This window comes from Oryzias latipes, chromosome 14 (assembly GCF_002234675.1).
Source record: "Oryzias latipes chromosome 14, ASM223467v1".
NCBI classification, from domain to species: Eukaryota; Metazoa; Chordata; class Actinopteri; order Beloniformes; family Adrianichthyidae; genus Oryzias; species Oryzias latipes.
Genome location: NC_019872.2, coordinates 3,104,222 through 3,128,542, shown reverse-complemented (window position 1 = coordinate 3,128,542; position 24,321 = coordinate 3,104,222). Strand labels below are relative to the sequence as shown.

The window sequence follows — 24,321 nt, the reverse complement described above, 5'->3', positions numbered from 1 at the left end:
GTGGATCTGATATTGATCACCATTTTTGTTGCACTGCTAATGTTAGGATTGGGTTGTGAGGCAGTGGTAGAGAGAGTGTTAACAAAATGATCATATGAATTAGAGACAGCATGCTCCACACCAACAGTCCCACCCATAACTCAGAGGTGAATTTCTAATGAACTGCCGCTCTGCAGAAACTATGTCCTAGAAAACAACACCGTTTTTTTATTTAGCTAAAAACGACATCATCATAATTGAAAGTCCACTGGGAACACTTTGAAAATAGATCAGATGATCAGAGTGGGACTCTAAAGATGTAGTTAAATCCTTCATCCCTCCTCATCCTCATCAGGTTACCTGAAGTTAGAGTGGCTGCTGTGGTCTGATGAATGTCTGATGATGAAGATGTTGTTCCTGATGAAGGTGTAGAGATCAAACGTGGTGCTGAAACAGATCATGGATGCTTGAAAGTAGATTTTTAAAATTCAAACTGCTGGTGATTCTTTGGTCATTTTCTCACCTCTGTTAACAGTTAAGTGGACAGGATGTTTCTCATCATTGAATAGTCCAACAATCTCCACTCTGCATCCGTACAGTCCAGCATCTTCCTCTGTGACGTTCATGATGGTCAGAGAAACGTCTCCTTCATCCAGTCGACCCTGCAGCTGATACCTGCTGGAAGCTCTGCTTTCTTTGATCACTTTATGTCCGTCTGTGGTGAGGAGCTGGTTGCTGCAGTCGAGAAGAGGAAGAGGACCTCGACCCCAGCACACATTTGTAGGTCCGTTGATTTTTATGTCATATTTACAGGGCAGAGTGATGTTCTGACCAGTTTGTCCAGTGACATTCTTCTCACATTCAAGTACTGAGAACAGAAACAGATAAACAGCTTTTGAAAATTCCGCCCCTCCAACCCCAAAGTCTTCGTCACACTCTGCAAACATCTACTTGTGGAACACAACCACATCTCAACAACTCAAACTCATAACAAATGAGTTAAAGGTCTTGGTTCAAATCGCAGGCCTCCACTTTTTTTTCTGAGCAGATGTGATGAGGGGGAAAGAGAAACAGCAGTAAAACATCAAACATCTGAATTCATACAAGAAGTTTCTGCAGAAAATAGAGAAGAAGATGCTGCTGCCCACAGAGCTGAGGAAGTTGATGCTAAATAAAGACCTGACCGACTGAAGTCCAGCTGAAGCTGAATGTTGGTTTGTTTCACATACCTGTGAGGAGCACCAGCAGCAGCACCAGGATCTTCATGACTGACAGTTATCGCACAAACACACACACTGACACGCTGCAGTACAGAAACACACTGAGTCACTCACAAAAATGGAAACTTTCAAGAGGAAACCACAGAGCACCAGCAGACCCAGGGGCAGAACCACACCTCCTCTTCCTCTCACCATCTTCATGAGAATAAAAACTGAGTGAGGCTGGACTGATAAGCCACAGCTCGAAACCACAGCTGTGTTCAAATCAAATCAAATCAACCTCTATGTATATAGCACTTTTCCAACACACATACACACCATGATAAAAAGAGTGATACAATGATGGAATGTAGAGACCTGGCTTTGTCCTGAAGTGGGGAAACAATATTTTTGTGACATGTCCACATCAGTGACCCCCACCCAAGTTCACAGAGTACACTACCACAGGACCCCCCCAGATCCGATCAAAAGACAAATCGGTCAGTCACCGATGTGGAGAATCCCTCTGAGGAAAACACTGGAGTTACAACTAAAATGGAAAAGTAATAAAATTAAAATTAAAATTTATTTAAAAAATGAACAGAAAACAAATATTTACATAAATAAACATTACATATAAAATGGAAAGTGTGACTAAAAAATAAAAATAAATAAGTACAAATAACTAAAGAAATAAATATATGAATTTTCATACACATATAAAACTAGTAAAAAGAGAACATAAATAATTAAAATATCAAAGAAATTCCTAAACATAAACTAAAAGCTAAATTAAAAAGGTCTAAAGCCTTCCTGTCATGATCTCGTGGGATTTCAGACAGACCCAGACGCTGGAACCCGGAAGGACAGTTTTCGGGGGTCATGGCGGATGCGGAAGGGTTGAAAGCTGTTTTCCATTCGTCCCCCTCGTGAATGCCAACCAGATGATAAGCATTTCTCAAATCCAGTTTAGAAAAAATGCGTGCCTGCTGGACTGAGTCAAAAACAGAATCAATAAAGGGAAGGGAATATTTGTCTTTTACCGTAATCTGGTTCAACTCACGATAGTTGATGCAGGGCCTCAAGGTTTTGTCCTTTTTCTCCACGAAGAAAAAACCAGCGCCGACCGGGGACGTAGAGGGACGGATATGGCCCAGAGAAAGAGCCTCCTGAATGTATTTTTTATGGCGTCTTTTTCAGGACCGGATAAATTGAATAATTGTCCCTTAGGGAGGGGGGCGCCGTTAAGCTGTTCTATGGCGCAGTCATAGGGTCTATGGGGCGGTAGCGCACTGGCTTTACATTTACAGAAAACAGTTTTGAGGTCGTGATAGCAGGAGGGTACTTTGGACAGGTCGATTTCTTTTTCGGGCTTAAAGGTAGAGGCAATAGCGGAGGAAATAGCGGAATGAAGACAGTTGGCCATGCAATAAGTACTCCAATTGGCGATGCGAGGGACGGTCCAATCAATGTGTGGGTTGTGTATTTGAAGCCAGGAGAAACCCAGAATGATGGGGGTCTGGGGACACTGAGTGATAAAAAACTGGTGATATTCTCTATGATTGCCGGAGGTAAGGATGAGGACAGGCTTAGTGCGAGAAGTAGTACGGGAAAGTTGTTTGCCACCTAACCCAGCGACATTAATAGGAGAGTCGAGAGGTTCCAAAGGTAACGAGAGATGGTTGACGAGTTGCAGGTCGATGAGACTATGTTCAGCGCCAGAATCAATGAGCGTATTAAATTTATGGATTTGACTTTGATGAGCTATTTGATCTACGTGATTAATTTTGTCCCCCGTGGCCTGTCATCTAACGGGGGGTTCTGGAGTTTAAACGTTGACTGCATTGAGAAACTAGGTGACCGGGACGACCACAATGAAAACACAGGCCTTCTTCACGGCGTTTCTATCGTTCTTCGGCCGTTACCCTCGAATGACCTACTTGCATGGGCTCTTCCAACGCATGGGCTGATGGTTCGTGAACTGATAGCGGGAAAACATAATTCGGAGCAACAGGGTTTTGGGGGTGAAAAAGTGGTTTGCGGTTCCGTTCAGCTTGACGTTCTTGCAACCGGACATCGGATCGGAGGGGTGTGGAGACAAGATCTTCAAAGGTATTAGCTTCGGGTTGTGAACATAAGTGATCCTTTATTTTTTCACTCAGGGATTGATAGAATATACCCTTGAGGGCGGGGTCAGGCCAGCCTGCCTCAACCGCTAAGATACGGAAATCGATCAAATGTTCACCGAGCGGTTGCCTTGTTTTAAACTCAGCAACCACCGGGTGGCTTCTTCCTGCTTACGGGGCTGGTCAAACACTAGTCGAAATTCTCCGATGAACCGGTCGAAAGGCAGATGGGATATGGGATGTGAAGCCAGAAAAGCCTGACCCCACTGTAGTGCTTTGTTTCTGAAGGAGTTCACGATTAATGAAATTCTGCTGTGATCCGTTTGATAGTATCTGGGCGCCTGCTGGAAGATGATTGTTGCCCGAAGTAGGAGCTTGAGCCGAGGCTGCGACATTAGAAGACTGTCCAGTTAATTCCGTGAGGGTATGAGTAATACTGTCGAGGCGGCGAAAAAGGTCTTGCTGAGCCGCGGACATTTGAGTGAGGGTGTCAGCTTGGCGGTTTAGGAGATTACCTTGGAGGGATATGGCGTGGCGGGGTCCTTCCGGGTCAGCTGGGTCCGGAGTATGGCCAGTTCGTTCTGTCATGATCTCGCGGGATTTCAGACAGAGCCAGATGCTGGATCCCGGAAGGACATTTGGAAATGATAGGTAAGTATTAGAAGGTTTAATTTACTGGAGGTAAGTAAATAGCAGGATTCTTGATGCGGCGTAGCGGCTGACTGGAGGTTTGCTGCAGGAGGAACCCGAGAGTGAGGCTTCAGTTGGATCCGTAATGAGAACGAGGAGCGAGGCTGGTGGACTGCGACCCGTGGTACACCCGTGATGATGATTCCTGTGAGTGGATCGTAGAGGAACAATTAGCGAGGCAGAACTTTGGCAAGGCACAAGACATGAGCTGGCCAGACTAAGCACCGTGGGAGGAACGACAAACTGGCGATGAAAACAGGTCCTGGATCTCCTTAAGTAGGCGGGGAACAAAGATGAGGTGAGGCACCATGTCACTTCCTTTAAAAACATGAACAGTCTGTATGTTTTAGTTCTAACCTTTGGATTTACCAAAAGGCCTGCATGAGAGGACCTCAGGGTCTGCGAGGGCATACTTTAAAATCATTTCAGATAAATATGAAGAGCCGAGACCATAAAAACATTTATAAACCAATAAAAGAACTTTAAAATGAATCCTGAAGCAAACAGGGAGCCATTGCAGCGATTTTAAAATTGGTGTAATGTGTTCCCGCCCTCTGGTCCTTGTCAATACGCATGCTGCTGAATGTTGCAGCCGATGAAGGTTCGGCATCTGGGAAGACCAGAGAGCAGAGCATTACAATAATCTAATCTGTAAATAAAAGCATGCAACAGTACCTCTGTGCTTGCAAGAGAGAGAAATGGGAGGACTCTGGCAATATATTTAAGATGATAAAATCCTGTTTTTGTAAAAATTTTAATTTGTGGTATAGAATGCATCCCACAATCAAAACTAACACCAAGGTTTCTCACACACTAAAAAGTTTTGTAATTTTTTAGTTTAGATAAAACAATTTCTCTCTCTTGTCTTTAGAACCAATCACTAAAACCTCTAACCTCTAAAGCATCTAAAATGCATTTTAACAGGGTGTTGACCGACTCTTTGTCATCAGGAGACACAGCTATGTAGAGTTGAGTTTCCTCAGCGTAGCTGTGAAAACAAATGCCATGCCTCCTGATGACATCCCCAAGTGGCAGCAAATATAGATTAAAAAGTCTGTGGAGCAAACTCAGATCATGAACTTTGTATTTGAATGGGGGTTTAAGCCATTTTCTTGAGGGACTGTTGATGTGAAAGACTTTTGAGGAGCATGTATCCATACTTACATGAAATCTTTGATCTGTGAGATAGAAGTAAAACCACTTTAGTACGGTACCAGAGATGCCCAAACCTCTCAGCCTGTTGAGTAAAATACTGGGATCTACTGTGTCAAATGCAGCACTGAGATCCAGTAGTACCAGAACTAAGAGTTTCTGACAGTCCAGGTTACATCTAATATCATTTACTATTTTAACAAGGGCCGTCTCTGTGCTGTGGTTTGTCCTAAAACCGGACTGATATTTTTCAAAGATGTTATTTCTGATTAAAAACTCATTGAATTGGATTAAAACAGTATTTTTCAATCATTTTACTTAAAAATGGTAAGTTGGATACTGGATGATAATTGTTATAGTTATTTTGATCTAAGTTGGTCTTCTTCAGAAGAGGCCTCACCACTGCCGTTTTAAAGGCAGCAGGGAAGACACCCGTCTGAAGAGAGTAATTTACAATACTGTATTTAAAAGTTCTGGAAAAGTCCTGAAATGTGTTTAACAGTGATGTGGGGATTATGTCTAAAAGGCAGGTGGTTGGCTTTAACAGGGAGAAAACTTGACCAATTGCACAGCGTTAACCAGGACAAAACTTTCCTCTGAGAAATGCAATGCTATAGATTCCTCAAAATCAACACTTTTTTGAGTAAGAGACCATACAATTGATTTTACTCATCAAGTGGTCAGCAAAATCTCATTTGTAGCATCTGATGCTGCTATGGAGGACATTTGAGAGTCTCTATCATTTAGAGTATCGATTGTTTCAAAGAGAACTTTAGAGGAGGGGGAAGTCAACCAATCAGAATGCAGGACTCAGAAGACTTTGTTAAGTTAGAAAGATCTTCACAAATTCGGACTTCCTTCTTCAATAACTCTTCTGATAAACATTCAAATGTGACAGCAAGTATCTTAATCATTTTGTATTAACACAGGGTATGAAATACAAATGCATTTCTAAAGAAAAAAGATAATTTTTCATGCACTTTAATGAGAATTGTTCTCTTCCAGCTGTAAAATGCAGACACAGCAGCGATTAATCATGACTAATCATGACCCTATTGTCCTACTACAGCAAAGATTATGTCAGAAAATAACTTTGTTAGGTTCAGTATTTTTATTGAGCATTTTTTACCAAATGATCCATATTTAAATAAATAAAATTATTTAAAAATAAATAAAGGAAATTTATAAGATCATCTGTGTTGTAGTAGGACAAAATGGTCATGATTAGTCAGTACAGAAAGTTTGGTGACATTAGCTTTAGGATCTTTAGAACTATTGAGCAGATATGCTGGGATATTTAAGGATCCTTCATTTAAACTGTCCATTTCTATAACCCTCAAGATATATGTATATAAATAAACAGACTGTAGAAGTGGACTCACTTAACACATTTAAATATTTTATTGTTTAAAAATTGTTCCTTCAAGCCTCGAGAGCCTTTATGAATATCACTGAATCACAGCTTTTTTTCAGCGTGAAGCATTCTAGTCTCAAGCTTATTCACGAGTATGCACTCTGTAACTTGGGCAAGTTGGGTTCATCAAGAAAGAATGTGTACAATCAAGAAAAAGGGATGGGTTTGGTTCTGTACCCTTGATTCAAATTCCATCTAAATGGGGATCAGACACAGATGTTTCAGAGGTTATGGTTTCAAAGAAATGAGAATGCAGCCACTGTGCCGAAGGTCAAAGAGTCAGCTCAGAGGAAGAGCTTGTTGAAACATAAGGGTTAGAGGAACGAATGGAACTGTGATGATGGATCTGAACTCAAATAAAATTGGTCCAAGTTCTGTTGTTCATATTGGCATCACTGGTTGTGTGAAAAATTTAATAAAAAAAGTAAATATGTAAGGGATAATGCCAGATGAAGTGTGCATCATCAGAAATTAAAAGGATCCACATATTTATTATGGATGACGGGTAGGTGTCATGTACCTAATAAATATGTGGATCATTTTAGCAACAATTTCCGAGTGGGTTCAATAACTGGATAGAGTGTGTTGATGCATAAGCAGACTTCCAATCTGATTTTTTGTTCATGTAACACAAAAAGGTGGTTATAAATGAAAAATTCAACTAAAAAGGCAATTTTAAAAGCTGTGGGACTAAGTTAGAATCCTAATGTTTGAATGTCATACTGGTTGTAATGTTTAGTGTGGCCAACAAGTGATAAATTTCTGATACATGTCTAAGCATTCAAGTTAAACTTTGACTCACTCAACATAGTTGCTATTTAATTGGGAAAAGAGGTCAAAAACAGGCTTTGACAATCCAGCTATTTTTTACAGCCCAAGTAGGTTATGAATAAGTCAGGGATACAAGGTGATCAGTACTTCAGACTGAGTGCTGACCTCCTGGAATTTCAACAAAGAGCTCTGATACTTGAAGATCATTGCACTTTGCCAGGGTGGATGTGTTTGACAAATATTTCCAAAATACAATATTTCCTTCATAACTGTTTTCACAATAAGTTGGGAAAAAGAAATATAAAAAGTATATACAGTTTTACATTTGGAAGCAGTTTTAATTTTTCAGGAAAGGTGAAGTTTTAGAACATCGATCCAAGCTTGTGTTATTTGTAAATTCAACCTTCACCTCACATTTGTAAAAACAACCTGACTTTTTTGTGTTTCTATTGGTGTAATGAAAACTACATAACACCCAAAATGGTGAGCAAAATTATAGGTATCCAGTCATACAGTCAAGGACCAGATTCAAGTTCACTACTAAAACAGAGGACAATCACACACAGTTGGCACCCTTCCCTCACCAGATCTGTCCCTCCACCCACCCAGTTCTCCCAATATAACCCTGAACAAAAATGTAGGAACTGCAGCTTAAAGAAACAATAAAGACAACTTTAGAAGTAAAATCGATTTGTTGATGGGACTAGACCAGGGGTGGGCAATTCCAGGTCTCGAGGGCCTGTGCATGATTTCCAGACATTCTTGCCCTAGTCACGGCTAATTACCTGGTTCAGGTGTGTCCAGCCAATTTGAACATGCCAGAGCAGGGTATGTTGGAAAACATGCAGGAATGCAGCCCTCAGTGCCCACCTCTGGACTAGACTATCAATGCTTTAGTCTTCAGCGTAAGGGTGTATTCAGACTAGGAGAACCATTTGTTCCAGACCCAGTCTGCTTAATTTGGTTTGGATCGAGCTCTGAATCTTGGGTTTGGTCTGTATTTAGAGTGTTGTCAAGAGACCTTTCCTGATTCAAACCAAAGCTTGTAAACAAAACCATGTGATGAAAGATCAAATAGTTTTGGGTGAGACAAAGCAACTATAGGCAGAAATAATGGAAGTCCTGCACCTTTAGTTCATTCAAAGGTTAAATTTGGCTCACATGTTTTAAACATTTATATCAACGTCAGGTACAACACTTTTTACTCACTTTTTTGTTACAGTGGAGTCATGTTGCAGGCCGGTTAATGAGGAGAGAACACTATGAAGGTACGCGGTGAGAAGCAAATGTGCATCACATTAAAAATTGTTTTAATGAGCCTGCATTTATCCAAACACATTTCAGTAAGTTGCTGTGTCTCATCGTATTGGTGTTATGGCGATATTTTGAGAGAATTCTGTAAAGGAACTACAAGGTAGATTCTAGGATGACGTCCAGGAGCACATTTGCCTAATGAGACAGAAAAGCATATAAGAAGGGTTTTCATCTGTGTTAAAATAAACTACTAGCAAATAATAAGTTAGTCTCTTTTTCCTCTTTGATATCATGATAACCGTTGCTTATTTTTATCATTGACTCATCTGTTGCTACTTTCCTACTCTGTTTACGTCAACTAAGGTGACCGTTTTGGTTTAGTTGTTTCGCTCCAAGGATGGATTGTATTCAGACTGAGGAATCTCAAAGCAAACCGAAGCTCAGTCCCATTGGAAACAAACAGAGACCACCTCCAAATGGATCAGTCATCGAATATCTGGTCCCGGACCAGGGTCCGCTTGGGTCGATTAAGACTGAACATTTGTTCTGGATAATTGGAGGAAATGAACTTTGGCTCAATTTAAGCAAACCAAAATTGTCAAGTCTGAATACATCCTAAAACTTTTCTTCACAATAGAACAGAACAAAAATGTAATCTACATAGTGGGCTACAGCAGATACAACAAATTGTAAACATCGTTCATGGAGGAGGCTCCAGATTTGGTGTTTGCAAATGTTGTCATGTAATTTTCTATGAGGGGCCGTATAAGACATTATTTATTCTGAACCATTCACATTCATACATTCTTGCTCTCACAGTCATATATACTCTCTTTCGCATACATATATTCTCTTACGCATCCATATATTCTCTCTCTCACATTCATACATTCTTGCTCTCACAGTCATATATACTCTCTTTCGCATACATATATTCTCTTTCGCATACATATATTCTCACTTGCACATCCATATATTCTCTCTCTCGCATGCATATATATTACTTTACACATACATACATTCTCACTCTCATTGTCACTCTTAAAAAAGAATGTATCTATGTGAAAGACAAGTATATATGTACGTGTGAGGAAGAGTTTATATGTGTGTGTGAGAGAGGAGTATGCATGAAACGGAAGTGACTTTGCATGAAAAGGAAGGCACTTTGAATGAAAAGGAAGGCAGATGATTTCTCGTGCTCTGATTGGACGAGAGGCCGCCACCTCCCATTTTGAACAGACGCTAACATGAACCAATAAGAAGGCCATCGGAACCTTAAGAAATATTTTATCTTCACCTCAAGTGGTCACAAATCTGTCTGCATCTCTAGAGACACAAAGGAATGTCTCAAATACCAATAATGGTAATAGAAGTGGGGCGACAGTGGCTCAGGTGGATGAGCGGGTCGTCCAATGATCGAAGGGTTGGCGGTTCGATCCCCGCTCCCACCAGCCAAAATGTCGTTGTGTCCTTGGGCAAGACACTTCACCCTCCTTGCCTCCAGTGTGGCTCCACTGGTGTGTGAATGTGTATGAATGATACCGGTGATGGTCAGAGGGGCCGTAGGCGCGAAATGGCAGCCACGCCTCTGTCAGTCTGCCCCAGGGCAGCTGTGGCTACAACCATAGCTTACCATCACCAAGTATGAATGAGGAGTGAATGAATAATGGACACAATGTAAGCGCTTTGGGTGTATTGAAAAGCGCAGATAAATCCAATCCATTATTATTATTATTAGAAGTGCCACCGAAACAGAAAATCCGTATCCACCTTATTCCTAGCCCCCATGAGCCTTTGCGTGAATTATGGGCGACACTTCCTGTAGACGCTGGAACACGCATTTACATTAAAACAAATTCCTCTTGTTTTCGATCCATAACTACATATAAATGTGGGAAAACCAGCTGTCATTTCTTAAAAAAGGCAACGGTGAGGTGGAGATGAAATATTTGTTAAGGTTCCGATGGCTGCAGGACCCCCGTGGCTACTTCTTGCCGGTTCATTTTTTAAAAAAATAAACTTTATTAACAATATCTTGCACATACAAAATACCAAACACAAAACTCCACTGTGTGCAAAATACAATCTTCACGTTCGCCATGAGAATGAACAAAAAAAACATAATGATAACCATGTAAAACAGGTTATGCAAAAAGAAAACAAAAATAATAAGGCAAAGGAATCTGTTAAAGTTTCAGGAGAGACCATGTTTCAACTGTTCTGACAGCTTTTTTGTTAGTGGAAGATTTAATACTGTTCACATACAAAACCATCTTTCTGAAAAACATAAAACACGGTTTTTTTGTTGGCATATTTACATTTGTGTATAAAGTATTTAGCCATAATTATAAGTAAATTAACTACATATATTTTTTCTGCATTAAGTCTTCCTTGTGTAAAATATCCAAAAATAATATGCTCGTAAAATAATCTATAATCTTCACATAGATGAGTTCTTATAAAATGTATCACATCTTTCCAAAATAGTTGAGTGAAATAGCAAAACCAAATAAGATGAGGCACAGTTTCTGGTGAGGTATGACAGAATGAACAGTTTGGCTGTGTCCGAATTACCGCCCTAACCCCTAACTACTAAAACCCTATATAGTGCGGCACTATATAGTTCTCTATATAGTTCTCTGAATTTTCAAAGCAATTCGGACACCCGTGCTCACTAGTTTTCTCTTTCGGGTGTTTTCAAAAGGCGCTCGGCACGAAAACAAAGTGGCGCATTACCGCCACCACCTGGTCTGGAGGGGAACTACTTCTATTTAACGCGGAGAATGACACCCATTTTTTCAAATTAAAAATATAATAAATATGAACATTTTATGAAGACTATTTATGAATCTGCTGTGTTCTGATCATGGAAAATGTGGCTGATTTATAAATAATAAAATTATAAACACATTGGTGGTGATTTTATGTATTTGTTGATAAATAACCCCCCATGTTATTACTCCATGGCAATATTTATTTTTGTGCCGCTGAACGATTTACGGACTCTTGCGAGGAGGCATTTTTTCCTGTAGTTTTCTCTTCTACCTTACTGAAAATAGCTTTATATATGAATCTGTCCGTGTTCCTGGCAATAATTCAACCGTTTTTCATGGGATCAAACCAAAAACGAGCAGATATGCAGCATCACAGGACGGCAAGGAGAAGCAGACGTCTCAGATTTACTCTGGATGCCCTGGCCAGACATGAACAACCTGTGAGTTAAACTTAAAGTTTTTTTATTAGTTCAATTTAAGCATTTGTTACTAATTGTGCTCAAGGTTACACAGTCTGCTGGGTAAGACTTAACATTATTTTTCAACACTGGACTATGAACTGTATAGTCTAACTACATGAAACACTTGTGGGATCAAAGTTTAGTATTTTTTATTCAGAGTCAAACCATATCACTTGTTTTAAACAAAAATACTTTAATTTTTAAATATTTATATAAAAATCCAAAAACCCAGCCAAAAAAACCATGAGATTTTCCAGCATTTATAAATACGTCATAAACTAAAATGTAAGACATCAGAATAAAGTGAAACATTCAAAAAAATCAGATTTAATTTTCTCAATGAAATAATTATTTTTCTATTTTACAGGGTCTTCCACGTCTCTACTGCTTTGCCAACATAAAGGTGTCTGTCGTGGCCCCTTCACGCTGACGCTCAGTCCGACACAAAACCAGACCGGCAGACCTGCAGATCAGTTGACCCGCAGGACCATTGAGCATCTGGTGGAGCAGCTTCGGGTTCCTCACACTCTGGGGGGGGCACAGGAGACTGAGGTCCTGGTGTTTCTTTTCTGGCTGGCGTGTGGCACATCATACAGTGTGGTAACCAGAGCTTTTGACATGCCACGGTCCACTGTAAGTGACGTTGTCCACAGACCGCATCCTCCAGCTGATGAGCAGGGTCACCCAGCATCCAGTGGGAATGAACTACCATAAGTCGCCTCTGGTTTTATAGCAGCTTGCTTGGTCTTCCACCTTCCAAAAGGTCGTGGGGAGCATTCAGGGCTGCCACTGAAGAATAAAGGCTCTAAAAGAAAATGCAGCTTGTTATTTTAACAGGAAGCTTTTTTTATTCCATTCAACTGCAGGCTGTATGTGACTAATGCCAAATTTAGAGATATTTTTGTTGGGAATCAAGGATCAGTCCACAGTTCACAGGTTCTACGTAAAAGCCCAACTTATGTAAATAAAACATTACCCACCTGAAGGATCCTTTTGGGTGATGGTGGGTATCCCTCATTGCACATCCCATCATGCTGCTGACACCCTACAGGGAACCCATGAGGAATGCGGTTCAGGCCCGTTACAACCAGCACCACGCCAAGGCATGCTCTGTGGTGGAGAGAGAGCATTTGGCATTATGAAGATGAGGAGGAGAGCAATACTTCTGGGGGCACTGGAAGTAAAACCAACCTTTGCAATGAAAATCATTGCCTGCAGTTCAGTTCTGCACAATCTGTGCATCAGCAAAGGGGACTGCTGGGAGCCACAGATGTTGAGCCACACCAGGAACCAGTAGGACGGGTAAAGTGGCGTCCGTCTGCGAGGACAGATCTCTGCTTTCCTTTTAGCTCCAACTGTGACACACATGACTCTAGAAGACCAGAATTATTGTTAAGATGTATAAAAATAAATGTTAACATATAAAACGAAAATGTAAATATGTACATTTGATATTTATATGAAAATCCTTTTGAGATTGTTAAAAATGGCTCAGATTTAAATAATACATGTAAATAATTCATTTTTGTTCATGCATTTATTAAACAAATTGCAAAAACAACGACGACGTTACATTTTGTGAACAATATTTTAAACTCAGGTAAGCTTAACAGACTCTCCTGTCACTCTTTGTCCCTTCGTGCTCTTTCCTCCTCTCCTCTTTCAACAACAACCTTTACCCCAACATGACAACGATTACAGTTTAATGATAAATAAATACAAATCTGATCAAGTGTCTCTCTACTCCCATCCGGCACGAGCTTGCCTGATAACAAACAGGCTATCTTTCTCCACCACAGATGGATCAGATTTTCCTCATCCTCGTCTGTCCCTACATATATAAACACATTTTAAAAATGTGTTAATAACTACGGTTAGAACTCACTGCTTTTTGATGTAATATCAACAGCGTTTGTTTTTAGCCTTCAATGCTAATTCGCGCTAGCGTTAGCTTTAGCATTACCGAAATTGATGAGCTTCAAAACAATGTAGATAGTCGATTGAGGAATATAACATATTAAACACATCATCTTACGCATTTACAAATATATTTTACAACAGATACTTGATACTTTTAAATATACTTACATTTTTAAGTCCTCTTTCTAGCGCAACCGTCCGCCATCTTTGAATAATTCAAACGCAGTGTATTGTGGGTCACACGCAATGCATTCTGGTATGAACGCAGTGCATTCTGGGCAATATTCGCCGATCGAGTGAGCATCGATCCACACTGGTTTTTCGTAGAGAATTCTGGGAAATTTCTAGTGCACATGATTTTTGAACTGTAGATTCGGACAGCACTACAAAATGGCGACCGCACTATATAGTGCACTATATAGGGTTTAGGGCGGTAATTCGGACACAGCCTTTATGTCCAGATCTTTTTTAAACTTAGTAAAGAAATGTTTCACTGGATAAAATTTGTGAAGAATTTTGAAAGAAATTTCTCTGATTTTATTGGTGATAAAATACTTTTGTGGCAGGGTCCAAACCTTTTCCCACTGAATTCTACATCCAAAGCTGTTCCAGTATGAGATAACATACGGTTTTGTGGCAATCTCATTTTGAAACAGAGAACGGATACTTTGATTATTACTGCTAGCTGAAAAACATACCTTTCCACACCACAAGTCTGTTAATTTGGGATTTCTTGCTTGTTCATGTTAGCGTCTGCACTGTAATCCCTAGCGAGTTGACTGAACTTAAAAATTATTTTGTAACAGATTACGCAACAGTTTAGTTATATTATTAAAACTTTTAAGTTAACATTTATTAAAATTCATATTGTCAGTTGGCTTACATTTGTATTATTTCATATGAAAAATATTAAGATTCCTCAACTTAAAAAAGAGAGATTATTTACTTAAAGTTTTTAATATTTTCCAACTAAAAAACGCTTTAACTAACTATATTTTTATATTACTCAACTCATAAAATATGTAAAATTCACTAAAATGCTTTATAAATTCTTTAACTCATTAAATGTGTAGCATTGAAAATATTTAAAATTCTTCAGCTTAAAATGTATTCTAAACAGAGATATTGATACTGCCCCACTACATTTTAAAGGCTAACATTGATAAAAACCAACAAACGTGAAGGCCACACAATAGTGATTGCTTAATACACTTTTTTTAATTGCTCTTTAAAAAAAAAGCACAAATATCAAGAGGATGAAGAAACAATAAGTGCAATAAAACTGCATTATAAGAGTGCCACACAACATATTGACAAAAAGAGTTGGTTTTGTATTGTACGGCAGAAAAAGCAAATGATCACAACAAAACACATTAGTTACATAACACTAAAACCAACAAATAGTCCATTCTGGAAGACTCACTCAACGAAACATTCTTCAGCGTCAATAAATGTCCTTTCAGTGGTTTGCTGTCCTCAAGGCTCAAGACAGCATTCTGCCGGAGCCCTTTTTCGGTGACGTAGAGGCCTGCAGCGGCTTCCTTCTACAGTGCCAGCTCATTTTTCGTCAAGCCCCCAGGTACTATCAGTCTGATCATAGAAAAATCACGCTCATCATCAATTCATTACGTGACAAAGCTCTCCAGTGGGCTCAAGCCTTTATTGCTGCGAATCCTATAACTCATCTCCAATATGAACATTTCATTAATGAATTTCGGCTCATTTTCGATCAGGCGCCTCTTAAATTTAAAACAGCGGGGTCGGTCAGTTAGCGACCATGTGATCGATTTCCGGATTTTGAAAGTGGAAGCTGGCTGGCCGGACATAGCTTTAAAGGGCATTTTCTATCAGTCTCTGAATGAATCCATTAAGGATCATTTATGCACACAGCCGGAGGCTAATACATTTGAAGACTTGGTCTCAGCTGCTCTTAGATCAGACATCCGTCTCCGTGAAAGACACTATGACCGCCAAGTCAACCATCGTAAAACCATAAATAATCACCCGTTTTCTGTCATTCCCGCTCAGACACAGGCCAAAATTGATCAAGGTCCCTGCCCCAAGTCTACAGAGGAACCCATGCAGGTGGGGCACTCTAAATTATCAGCAGAAGAACGACAGAGGCGTCGCATGGAGGGTTCATGTTTTTATTGCGGCGCCCAGGGCCATTTAGTTTCTCAATGTAAACGACGTTTAAACTCCCAGACCCCCGTTGAGTGACAGGCCACGGGGGGAATATGTTTCAGCCCAGACTTCGGCTACTTTTCTCTATTTACCTGTCAAAATCTGCACAGAAAACGACATTCACAGTACTAGGGCTCTCGTAGATTCCGGAGCTTAACAGAGCCTCATAGATCTTGATCTCGTCACTAGTCTACGTCTTCCCACTGAACCTCTCGAAAACCCCGTTGAAGCTTCAGGTTTAGGGGGGGAACCCCTTTCACGCATAACCCATCGCACTAAACCCGTTCAAATTCTCATTTCTGGAAATCATAGAGAAACTATTCAGTTCTTCATCACTCGATCTAAGCACACCCCCATTATCCTGGGTTACTCCTGGTTAAAACTCCACAATCCACAATTTAACTGGAGCCTAGGTCAAATTATCAATTGGAGTTCCTACTGCCTGGCCAACTGTCTTGCCTCTGCCATTCCCTCCACTTCTCATCCGTCTCCTGAACCCTCATCTGACTCTAATATGGACAAAATCCCTGCCTGTTACCATGACCTTCACGAAGTATTCAGCAAAACCAAGGCCTGCGCTCTGCCATCTCACCGTCCTTATGATTGTGAAATCAACTTACAACCTGGTTCCACCCTCCCCAAGGGTAGACTGTTCAATCTCTCCAGGCCTGAAAGACTCGCGGTGGAAAGTTACGTTCAGGAGGCGCTATCCCTAGGACACATACGACCCTCTTCATCACCTGTCGGCGCAGGATTTTTCTTCGTGGAAAAGAACGACAAGACCCTGCGCCCCTGCATCGACTACAGAGAACTAAACCAAATCACGATCAAAGATAAGTACGCTCTACCTCTAATATCCACTGTTTTTGACTCCGTGCAGGAGGCCCGCATCTTCACTAAGTTGGACCTCCGAAACGCTTATCACCTGATCAGGATGAAGGAGGGGGACGAGTGGAAGAGGGCGTTTCATACTCCGCTTGGACATTACGAATATCTGGTCATGCCATTTGGGCTGACCAAAGCCCCCGCCGTTTTCCAGAGACTAGTAAATGATGTCTTTCGGGACTTTTTGAACCGTTTTGTTTTTGTCTATCTGGACGATATATTGATTTACTCTGAGACCCTGACCCAACATGAACAGCACGTCCGTTAAGTACTCACTCGTCTCCTGGAAAATCAACTATTTGTCAAATTGGAAAAATGCGAATTTCACGTTGACCATGTTCAGTTCTTGGGATACATAATCGAGCCAGGCCACATTCGACCCGATCCGGCAAAAATTGAGGCCGTTGCCAATTGGGAGCCTCCTAGCAGCCGTAAGAAGCTCCAGCAGTTCCTCGGCTTTGCAAATTTCTACCGGCGGTTCATCAGGAACTACAGCAGTATCGCCGCACCCATAACACGTCTCACGTCCACATCCCAGAATTTCTCAGGAGGCTCAAGAAGCTTTTGACCAGCTTAAGGGTCTGTTCGTCTCTGCTCCCATCTTGATTCAACCAGACCCCTCCCGTCAGTTTGTGGTTGAAGTGGATGCCTCGTATTCGGGAGTCGGAGCTGTACTTTCCCAGAAGGAACCCCAATCCGGTAAACTCAAGCCATGCGCTTTCTTCTCTAAGAAACTGTCACCTGCAGAGCAAAACTATGACGTGGGGAACCGAGAACTGCTGGCCATCAAGCTGGCCATTGAAGAGTGGAGGCACTGGCTGGAGGGAGCGGAACACCATTTTGTGGTTTGGACGGACCATAAAAACTTGGCGTACTTGAGGACGGCCAAAAGACTAAACTCCAGGCAGGCAAGGTGGTGTGTGTTTTTTGACCGTTTCCGCTTTACCATAACTTATAGACCTGGTAGCCGAAACGTCCAACCTGATGCTCTGTCCCGCAAGTTCAGTTCCTCGGATCCGACCACTGCCACCATCATTCCCCCCACCTGCATCGTGGGAGCCCTTACCTGGGACATTGAGAATCGCGTCATCCAGGCTCAAGGTGAGGAACCTAGTCACGCCCCTTGCCCTAATGGAACTTTGTTTGTCCCCAACTCCCTCAGATCTGAAGTGCTATCCTGGGGACATGCTTCCAAAATTTCATGTCATGGAGGAGTCAAACGCACGCTGAACTTGATCAAACGCCGTTTCTTCTGGCCGTCCATGGAGAAGGATGTTCGGGAATTTGTGGCCGCCTGCTCCCCCTGCGCCCATTCCAAATCGGCAAACTCTCCACCCGCTGGGCTCCTTCACCCACTACCCACTCCCAGCCGTCCCTGGTCACATATAGCCTTGGACTTCATCACCGGACTACCCCCATCTCAGGGTAACACTGTTACACTCACCGTCATAGATCGCTTCACCAAAATGGCTCACTTTATCCTGCTAGCCCAGTTACCTTCAGCCACCGAGACGGCCCTAGTCCTGGTCAACCAGGTATTCAGGCATCATGGCATTCCCTCGGACATTGTATCTGACTGTGGCCCACAATTCATTTCCCAAGTTTGGAAGGCGTTCTGCTCCGCCTTGGGGGCCGCGGTCAGCCTCTCCTCTGGATATCACCCCCAGTCCAATGGTCAAGCAGAGAGGGCCAACCAGGAACTGGAGGCAGCTCTACGCTGCCTGGCGGCACAGAACGACAAGGACTGGTCCCAGTATCTCATTTGGATAGAGTATGCCCACAATACTCACATATCCTCTGCCACTGGGGTGTCACCTTTCAAAGCCGCCCTCGGGTACTCACTACCTCTGTTTCCGTCCCAGGAACTAGATTTGGCGGTGCCTTCGGTCCAGGAACATCTCCAGCGTTGCCAACGCGTCTGGCGCCAGACCACAGAAGCTCTCCTCCGCACCAAGGAGAGCAACTGTCGCATCGCCAATCGCCACAGGGTGGTGGGTCCCGCTTACCAGCCTGGTCAGAGGGTTTGGCTCTCCGCCCGCAATATTCCCATTCATACTCAATCCCGCAAGTTGGCTCCCCGTTTCATCGGACCTTATACCATTGAGAAAATCATCAATCCTACCTGTGTCCGTCTACGCCTCCCTCGAGCTCTCAAGATACACCCCTCCTTTCATATCTCGCAGATCAAACCCGTTCAGGACAGTCCTCTGTGCCCGCGCCTATACAGTGAGCCAGATACTGGACATCCATCGTCGGGGTTGCGGGCACCAGTTCCTGGTTGATTGGGAGGGTTATTAGCGATCTTGGATCTCGCGCTCTCTCATCCTGGACCCGTCCGTCATCGAGGATTTCTTCCGGGCCCATCCTGATCGCCGTCCTGGACCGCCTGGAGGCGGTCGTTGAGGGGGGGGTACTTTCACGGTGCCTCTGTCAGGTTCCTTCCCCCTCCCCTCTCTGCTTGGCCTAATTCTCAGCCTGCCAGACCTTCATAAGGAGCTCCAGGACCAGTATTCAACGCAAGTTCGTTGCCTCTAATGGTGCATGTCCTAGCCTCCAGTGATCCATGTTTGATTACCTTCTACTTCTCGCCTCACGCCTCTTTGTCCTGTTCCAGGAAAACCCTAGTCCACGAGTGAGCGGTCAAGCGGACGTGCCGAGCAGTTTCCATCCACACTCACCCCTTTCAGTGGAGCGCTGTTGGAGTCCAAGTCAACTCTCAAGCCACGGTTGGTTCCTCGAGCTGCATCACCTGTCCTCGTCTTGTCTCTGATCCACGGACCCCCTCCAGCCACGTCGCCTCCCTGCCGCATCAAGACATCATCACCAGCTGAACCAATAAACCCACTACTTACCATTACTCACCTCTTGTCATCTTTCCGGGTTCCAGCACCTGGGTCTGCCTAGCCTAGTCAGTCATGACATTCACCTCATAATGACTTGTTTCAGCAGTGCCTTGAACACTTTCAGTTTTATCTATCTTCTCTTTCTAATCCTGGTGCGCACACACATTTTTTCAACATCTGTTATTTCAGGTAGCTGCAACAAACACACCAACTCTCATTGGTGTAAAATAAACCACATCATGAATGTAGGATAAGTTTTATATCTTAGTTGACAGCACAGTTGGTAAATATGTAATCACTGAAGTAGAAGAAAACTTTACCCTTCCTCCAAGGAGCCAGGATAGAGAATAACTTCCTCCAGCTGATGACCAGCCCAGACTTTTGCCTTTTGATGCTCATCTTGATGAAACAATCACTTAAATTTTAATTTCAGGTTTCAAAAAATAAAACTTCCTTGGAGATCTCTCAATGCGTTTTAAAAAGTTCTGTTGCAGAGGGTGGTGTTGAAAGATAAACCCAAGCCATGGTACCTGTCTTCCTGCAGCTTGACTGGAGGACTGTGAGATTGTGAGCAAGACTGTGAGGTTGTTTGAGTGTAAGCAGCTCCTCCAGCTGAGCAGAACAAAGGGGAGGACTTCAGAAGTAGCTGTATGAGTCAGGAAAGCTGTGGGAGGAGGAGGAGGAGCCGAGACCAGAGAAATGAAGAAGAGGCAGAGGAAGGTCTGGAAAAATCTCTCGGCCTGAAGGTGAACAGTGATCACAGAGAAGACAAACAGGAAGAGTAACGCAGGAAAAAGCTGGGATTCAAACTCTCATCTAATTTCAGTTCTAGCTACAGACCTAAATACGTTTTACTATTAAACAAACTTAACATGTAAGCAGCCATTTTGTTCTTTGGTAAACACAAAACATGGTTGCTGATTAAAATCCCCAATATCTTTGTGTAATGTTTACAATCTGGCTGAAAGTACAGAGTTTCCTTCTAGTTTCCTGCATAGTCCAACAAAGTGCATGCTAAGCTGCCTGACAATCTAAAATGGTGCTGTGACGGACCCCTCACCTAATAAAAGCTTCCATTTTATTCTTCTGAAGTGGCTTAATTTATGAAAGACTCTTGAAGTCTAAAGACCTGTTCAAAAAAACCTGAAAAAAGAACCTTCCACAAAATTAAAACTCACCAACAAAGACAAACTTGTTTGATGAACTTTAAACTGTAAGGTGAGAATCATGTCTATTTTGTCTCAAGTGCTGTAAGTGGGACCCAACAACTACCCGAAGTTCAACGTCTGATATCATTCAGGATTATCTGTCTTAAAAAAACACATCAGTATTATGAGTGGTTGGAGCCTTCTGGAAAATGCATCTTCAAATTATTTTGTTAAAAAAGGCAAAATAAGTCTGCAGAAATAAAGTTCTGTGGAAAAAAGTGAATCTAAAATGAACAAATAAACAAAAGACAGTTAAAAGATGTGCAGTGGCCAGAATAGAATAGAATTTAACTGTCATTGCAAGTATAGTACACAAGTATAGTACACAGCAACAAAATGCAGTTTGCACCCATCCAGAGTGCTTTAGCAAGTGTAATTTAATATACAAATGTACATTGTAGAATAAACAGAAGTGGCACGTATTAACAAGTATTTACAGTGTGAAAAAAGTGACAGTTAATAATTAAACAGATAAGGTCCAGGTATTGGTATAATAAGTGGTTGAAGGTGGTGGAGGCGCGGTTGGTGGGATTTCCGCAAGGAGCAGATCGTCAACCGATAGGTGTGGGAAGTGATCAGGATCCTGACAGGACCCCCACCCCCCTCAAGGGACACCATCCGGTGGCTGAAATAGATCTGGATGCTGGCGACGAAAACCCCACACCATAGCAGGGTTCATAACAAAGGAACAGGGCACTCAACTGCGTTCCTCCGGGCCATAGGCCTCCCAATCCACCAAGAACTGGAGACCATGGTCTCGGCGGTGCACATCCAGGAGGTGCTGAACAGTGAAGACCGGCTGTCCATTCATCAGGCGGGTGGGAGGAGGGGGCACAGATGAAGGGCACAACGGACTGGTGATCACCGACATGAGATGAGAGACATGGAAGACTGGATGAAGCGTCATAGAGACATAGTAGACATAGTTTGACACATGCAGGATTGATGATTGAGTCCACAACAAAAGGGCCAATGTAATGTTAATGTCTGAATACAGGACTTGAAGTTCTGACCTTAGTCTTCCTGAATCAAAGTGATGGCCATAACTTTTCAGGACACTTTGGAAGGCCTCCTCTGGAAATACCTGTCTCATGTCATCAAATTTCCCTGGATTGACTAATTCTAAAAAGAGCATGCTTTCCAAATTTGAAAAACATCGAGGAATCTGCTCCAAGATGTTATCAAGGAGGGCCATATACAGATTTCTGTATCGCACTTGGGGATCCTGTAATTGGGTCAGACGGCGCTTTCTCATGGGCTCATCTCGTGGGTCTGATGTGAGATCTGCTGTTTTGGCATAAATGTCTTAGAAAGCCCCCACTGACCTCTTCTCTTTGACAAATGCAAGAAGAGATTCAATTCTGTTCTTGCAGTAAAGAACATCCCTCGCCCTCTGCTGGACAATATCAAAAACCACATCAGTCTCAGAGAAGATTTGTTCATATGTGTACAACATGAACACAAACTCAAAATCCTCCAGTTTCCTCATAAAGCCTTTGGCACAATCCAGTATATCATCCATTGTTGTATCTGCAATGATGTTCTCAAATGTCTGCACAAGGCCATCATAATTGTTTGGCACAGTGCTCCCTATCCGTGATGTGAAATTCCATCGAGTAGGAGGGTTTCTGGGAAACCTTCAACAGCTGCAGACTCCAGAAAAGTTGTGAATTTTGAAAAACAATGTGGCAAATCCAGAGAGTGATGCAAAAAAAATTCTGCACTCAGGCAAGCATTTGGCCCCCTGTGACAGCACCAGATTCGGTCGGTGATCACAATAGCACCAATATTGCACTGGGGCTATTGCTTTTACTTTGGCCTGCAAGCATTGAGATCTGAAGCCATGACAGCAGCCCCATCATAGGTCTGTGCCACAAGCTTGTCCTTAAAATTGTAGCCCTGCATGTTCTCATTTAATATTTCAAAAACGGACTGGGAACCTTGCCCCCCCAAAACATAAAAAAATCCAATAAAGCGCTCCTGAATTTTACCTGCACTATCCACATAGCGAACAATGACAGAGAGTGGGGCACGGCTGGATATATCAGTTGTTTCATCCACCTGCCATTCAAAAAAGGGAGCATCCTGAATTTCATCTCTGATCTGATCAAAAAACTGTGACTGCAAGAGCAGAGATCAAGTCATTTTTAATAGTATGGGACATACCAGCAAACACAGTTGAGGACACGAATTGTGTGAACAGGACAGAGTTATATTTAGCTAATGTTTCTGTGAACTCTGTGATTCCCCTTGTTGGATGATTCACTACTCTCATCATGTCCCCTAAATGACAGCTCCTGCCGGCCAAGCAAGGATGTCACATCAATAAGGCGGTTTAGGAAGGACCTGTTTTGTTTGACTATTTCATTACGTTTAGCCACTTGAATGTGAGCACCTTCATTTATTGCATGCTCAACCCTGATCCTGCTCATGCAACTTAATCTTGCACATGCACTCACATGTTCATTGCTCTTTTCATGTCTTTAATATGCCCTGTCAAAGTTAGACAGATCTCCAAACCCCACCTTTGACCAAACAACACATCCGTGAGATGGTTTCATCATGAGGCAAGGCCAGCAGTACATTGTATTTGTCACAGCACTTCCAGTCAGCCAGCTAACTTTGTCATACCAGGAGAGCTGAAAAGACCTGTTATTTTTCCATATCTTTTGCACCAAATCAATCTTAGGTGTTGATCTGCCCTGCTGTTTAATTCTTAGTTTTTCCTCGTAAGGAACACTTTCAAATGGCTTCGCCAAAATCAGGTCGACAATATTAGCACCGACTGCCATTGTGCGCAGTTTCACCCACGACGCTAGCCTAGCCTACTAACGTTATATGAATGAATTAATGAACGAATGAAAGAATGAATGAAGAATGAATGATCTAAAAAAAAACATTAAATATGGTGTATAATTGTGTGAAATGTATGATGAAAATCAAGCAATTTCACCAAGCAAATATCAAAGAAATAGGTTGCAGCGGTTTTTATTTCGACTGAACTTGAGAAATCCGCGATGGGACTGAGCGTGAATAGCTTCAGTGATTCCTTATAGTACAGAGTCGCTGTCAGTCAAAAGGAGGTGCAGTCTTTCGACAGACCCTCCAATCATCACGCAGAAGCTCGGAGTCCGGGCCACCCCACTCCCCATTCACCCCCAGACACGCTGAGCGTTCGTGGGCGGGACATAATCGCAGCGTTTATCCAATGACCGTCTAGTTTCGTAGCGCTGAAAAAAAAACATTCAAAGCAGCCCCATTGAAGTCAATGGACACTGGGCTTCAATAGGGAAATGCACTGTGACGCTGCAGGAATGTAGGAGAAGGAATTTAAGTTAGCCGACCTGCTATATGTAACTGATTCTGAACTAACTCGTCTTTGAGTCAATAAAATGTTAATACAATAGTACATATTTGACCATTAATTTTGTGACATTATAATGGAAACCGAGCTTCCCTTG

The 24,321-nt window shown here is 42.2% G+C and overlaps 1 protein-coding gene and 1 long non-coding RNA gene across 3 annotated transcripts in view; both read right to left on the bottom strand.

Moving 5' to 3' along the window:
* Positions 1-20,250, bottom strand: part of LOC110013855 (hepatitis A virus cellular receptor 1 homolog) — a 42,423-nt gene extending 22,173 nt beyond the window's left edge. For both annotated transcript variants that reach the window (XR_002874635.1, XM_023962697.1), the window contains exons 1-3: positions 19,973-20,250; positions 503-847; positions 340-426 (exon numbers count right to left, since the gene is read on the bottom strand). Coding sequence is in view for 1 of the 2 variants with exons in the window: in XM_023962697.1 (XP_023818465.1) it covers positions 340-426; positions 503-847; positions 19,973-20,051 (511 nt within the window). In the remaining variant the exon portion in view is untranslated. The remainder of the gene's footprint in view (positions 1-339; positions 427-502; positions 848-19,972) is intronic.
* Positions 12,382-12,852, bottom strand: LOC111948664. Its single transcript, XR_002874636.1, has 2 exons — positions 12,801-12,852; positions 12,382-12,625 (listed from the first exon to the last, which is right to left on the bottom strand). It is a non-coding gene; the product is annotated as an uncharacterized LOC111948664 (long non-coding RNA).
* Positions 20,251-24,321: the final 4,071 nt, after the last annotated feature.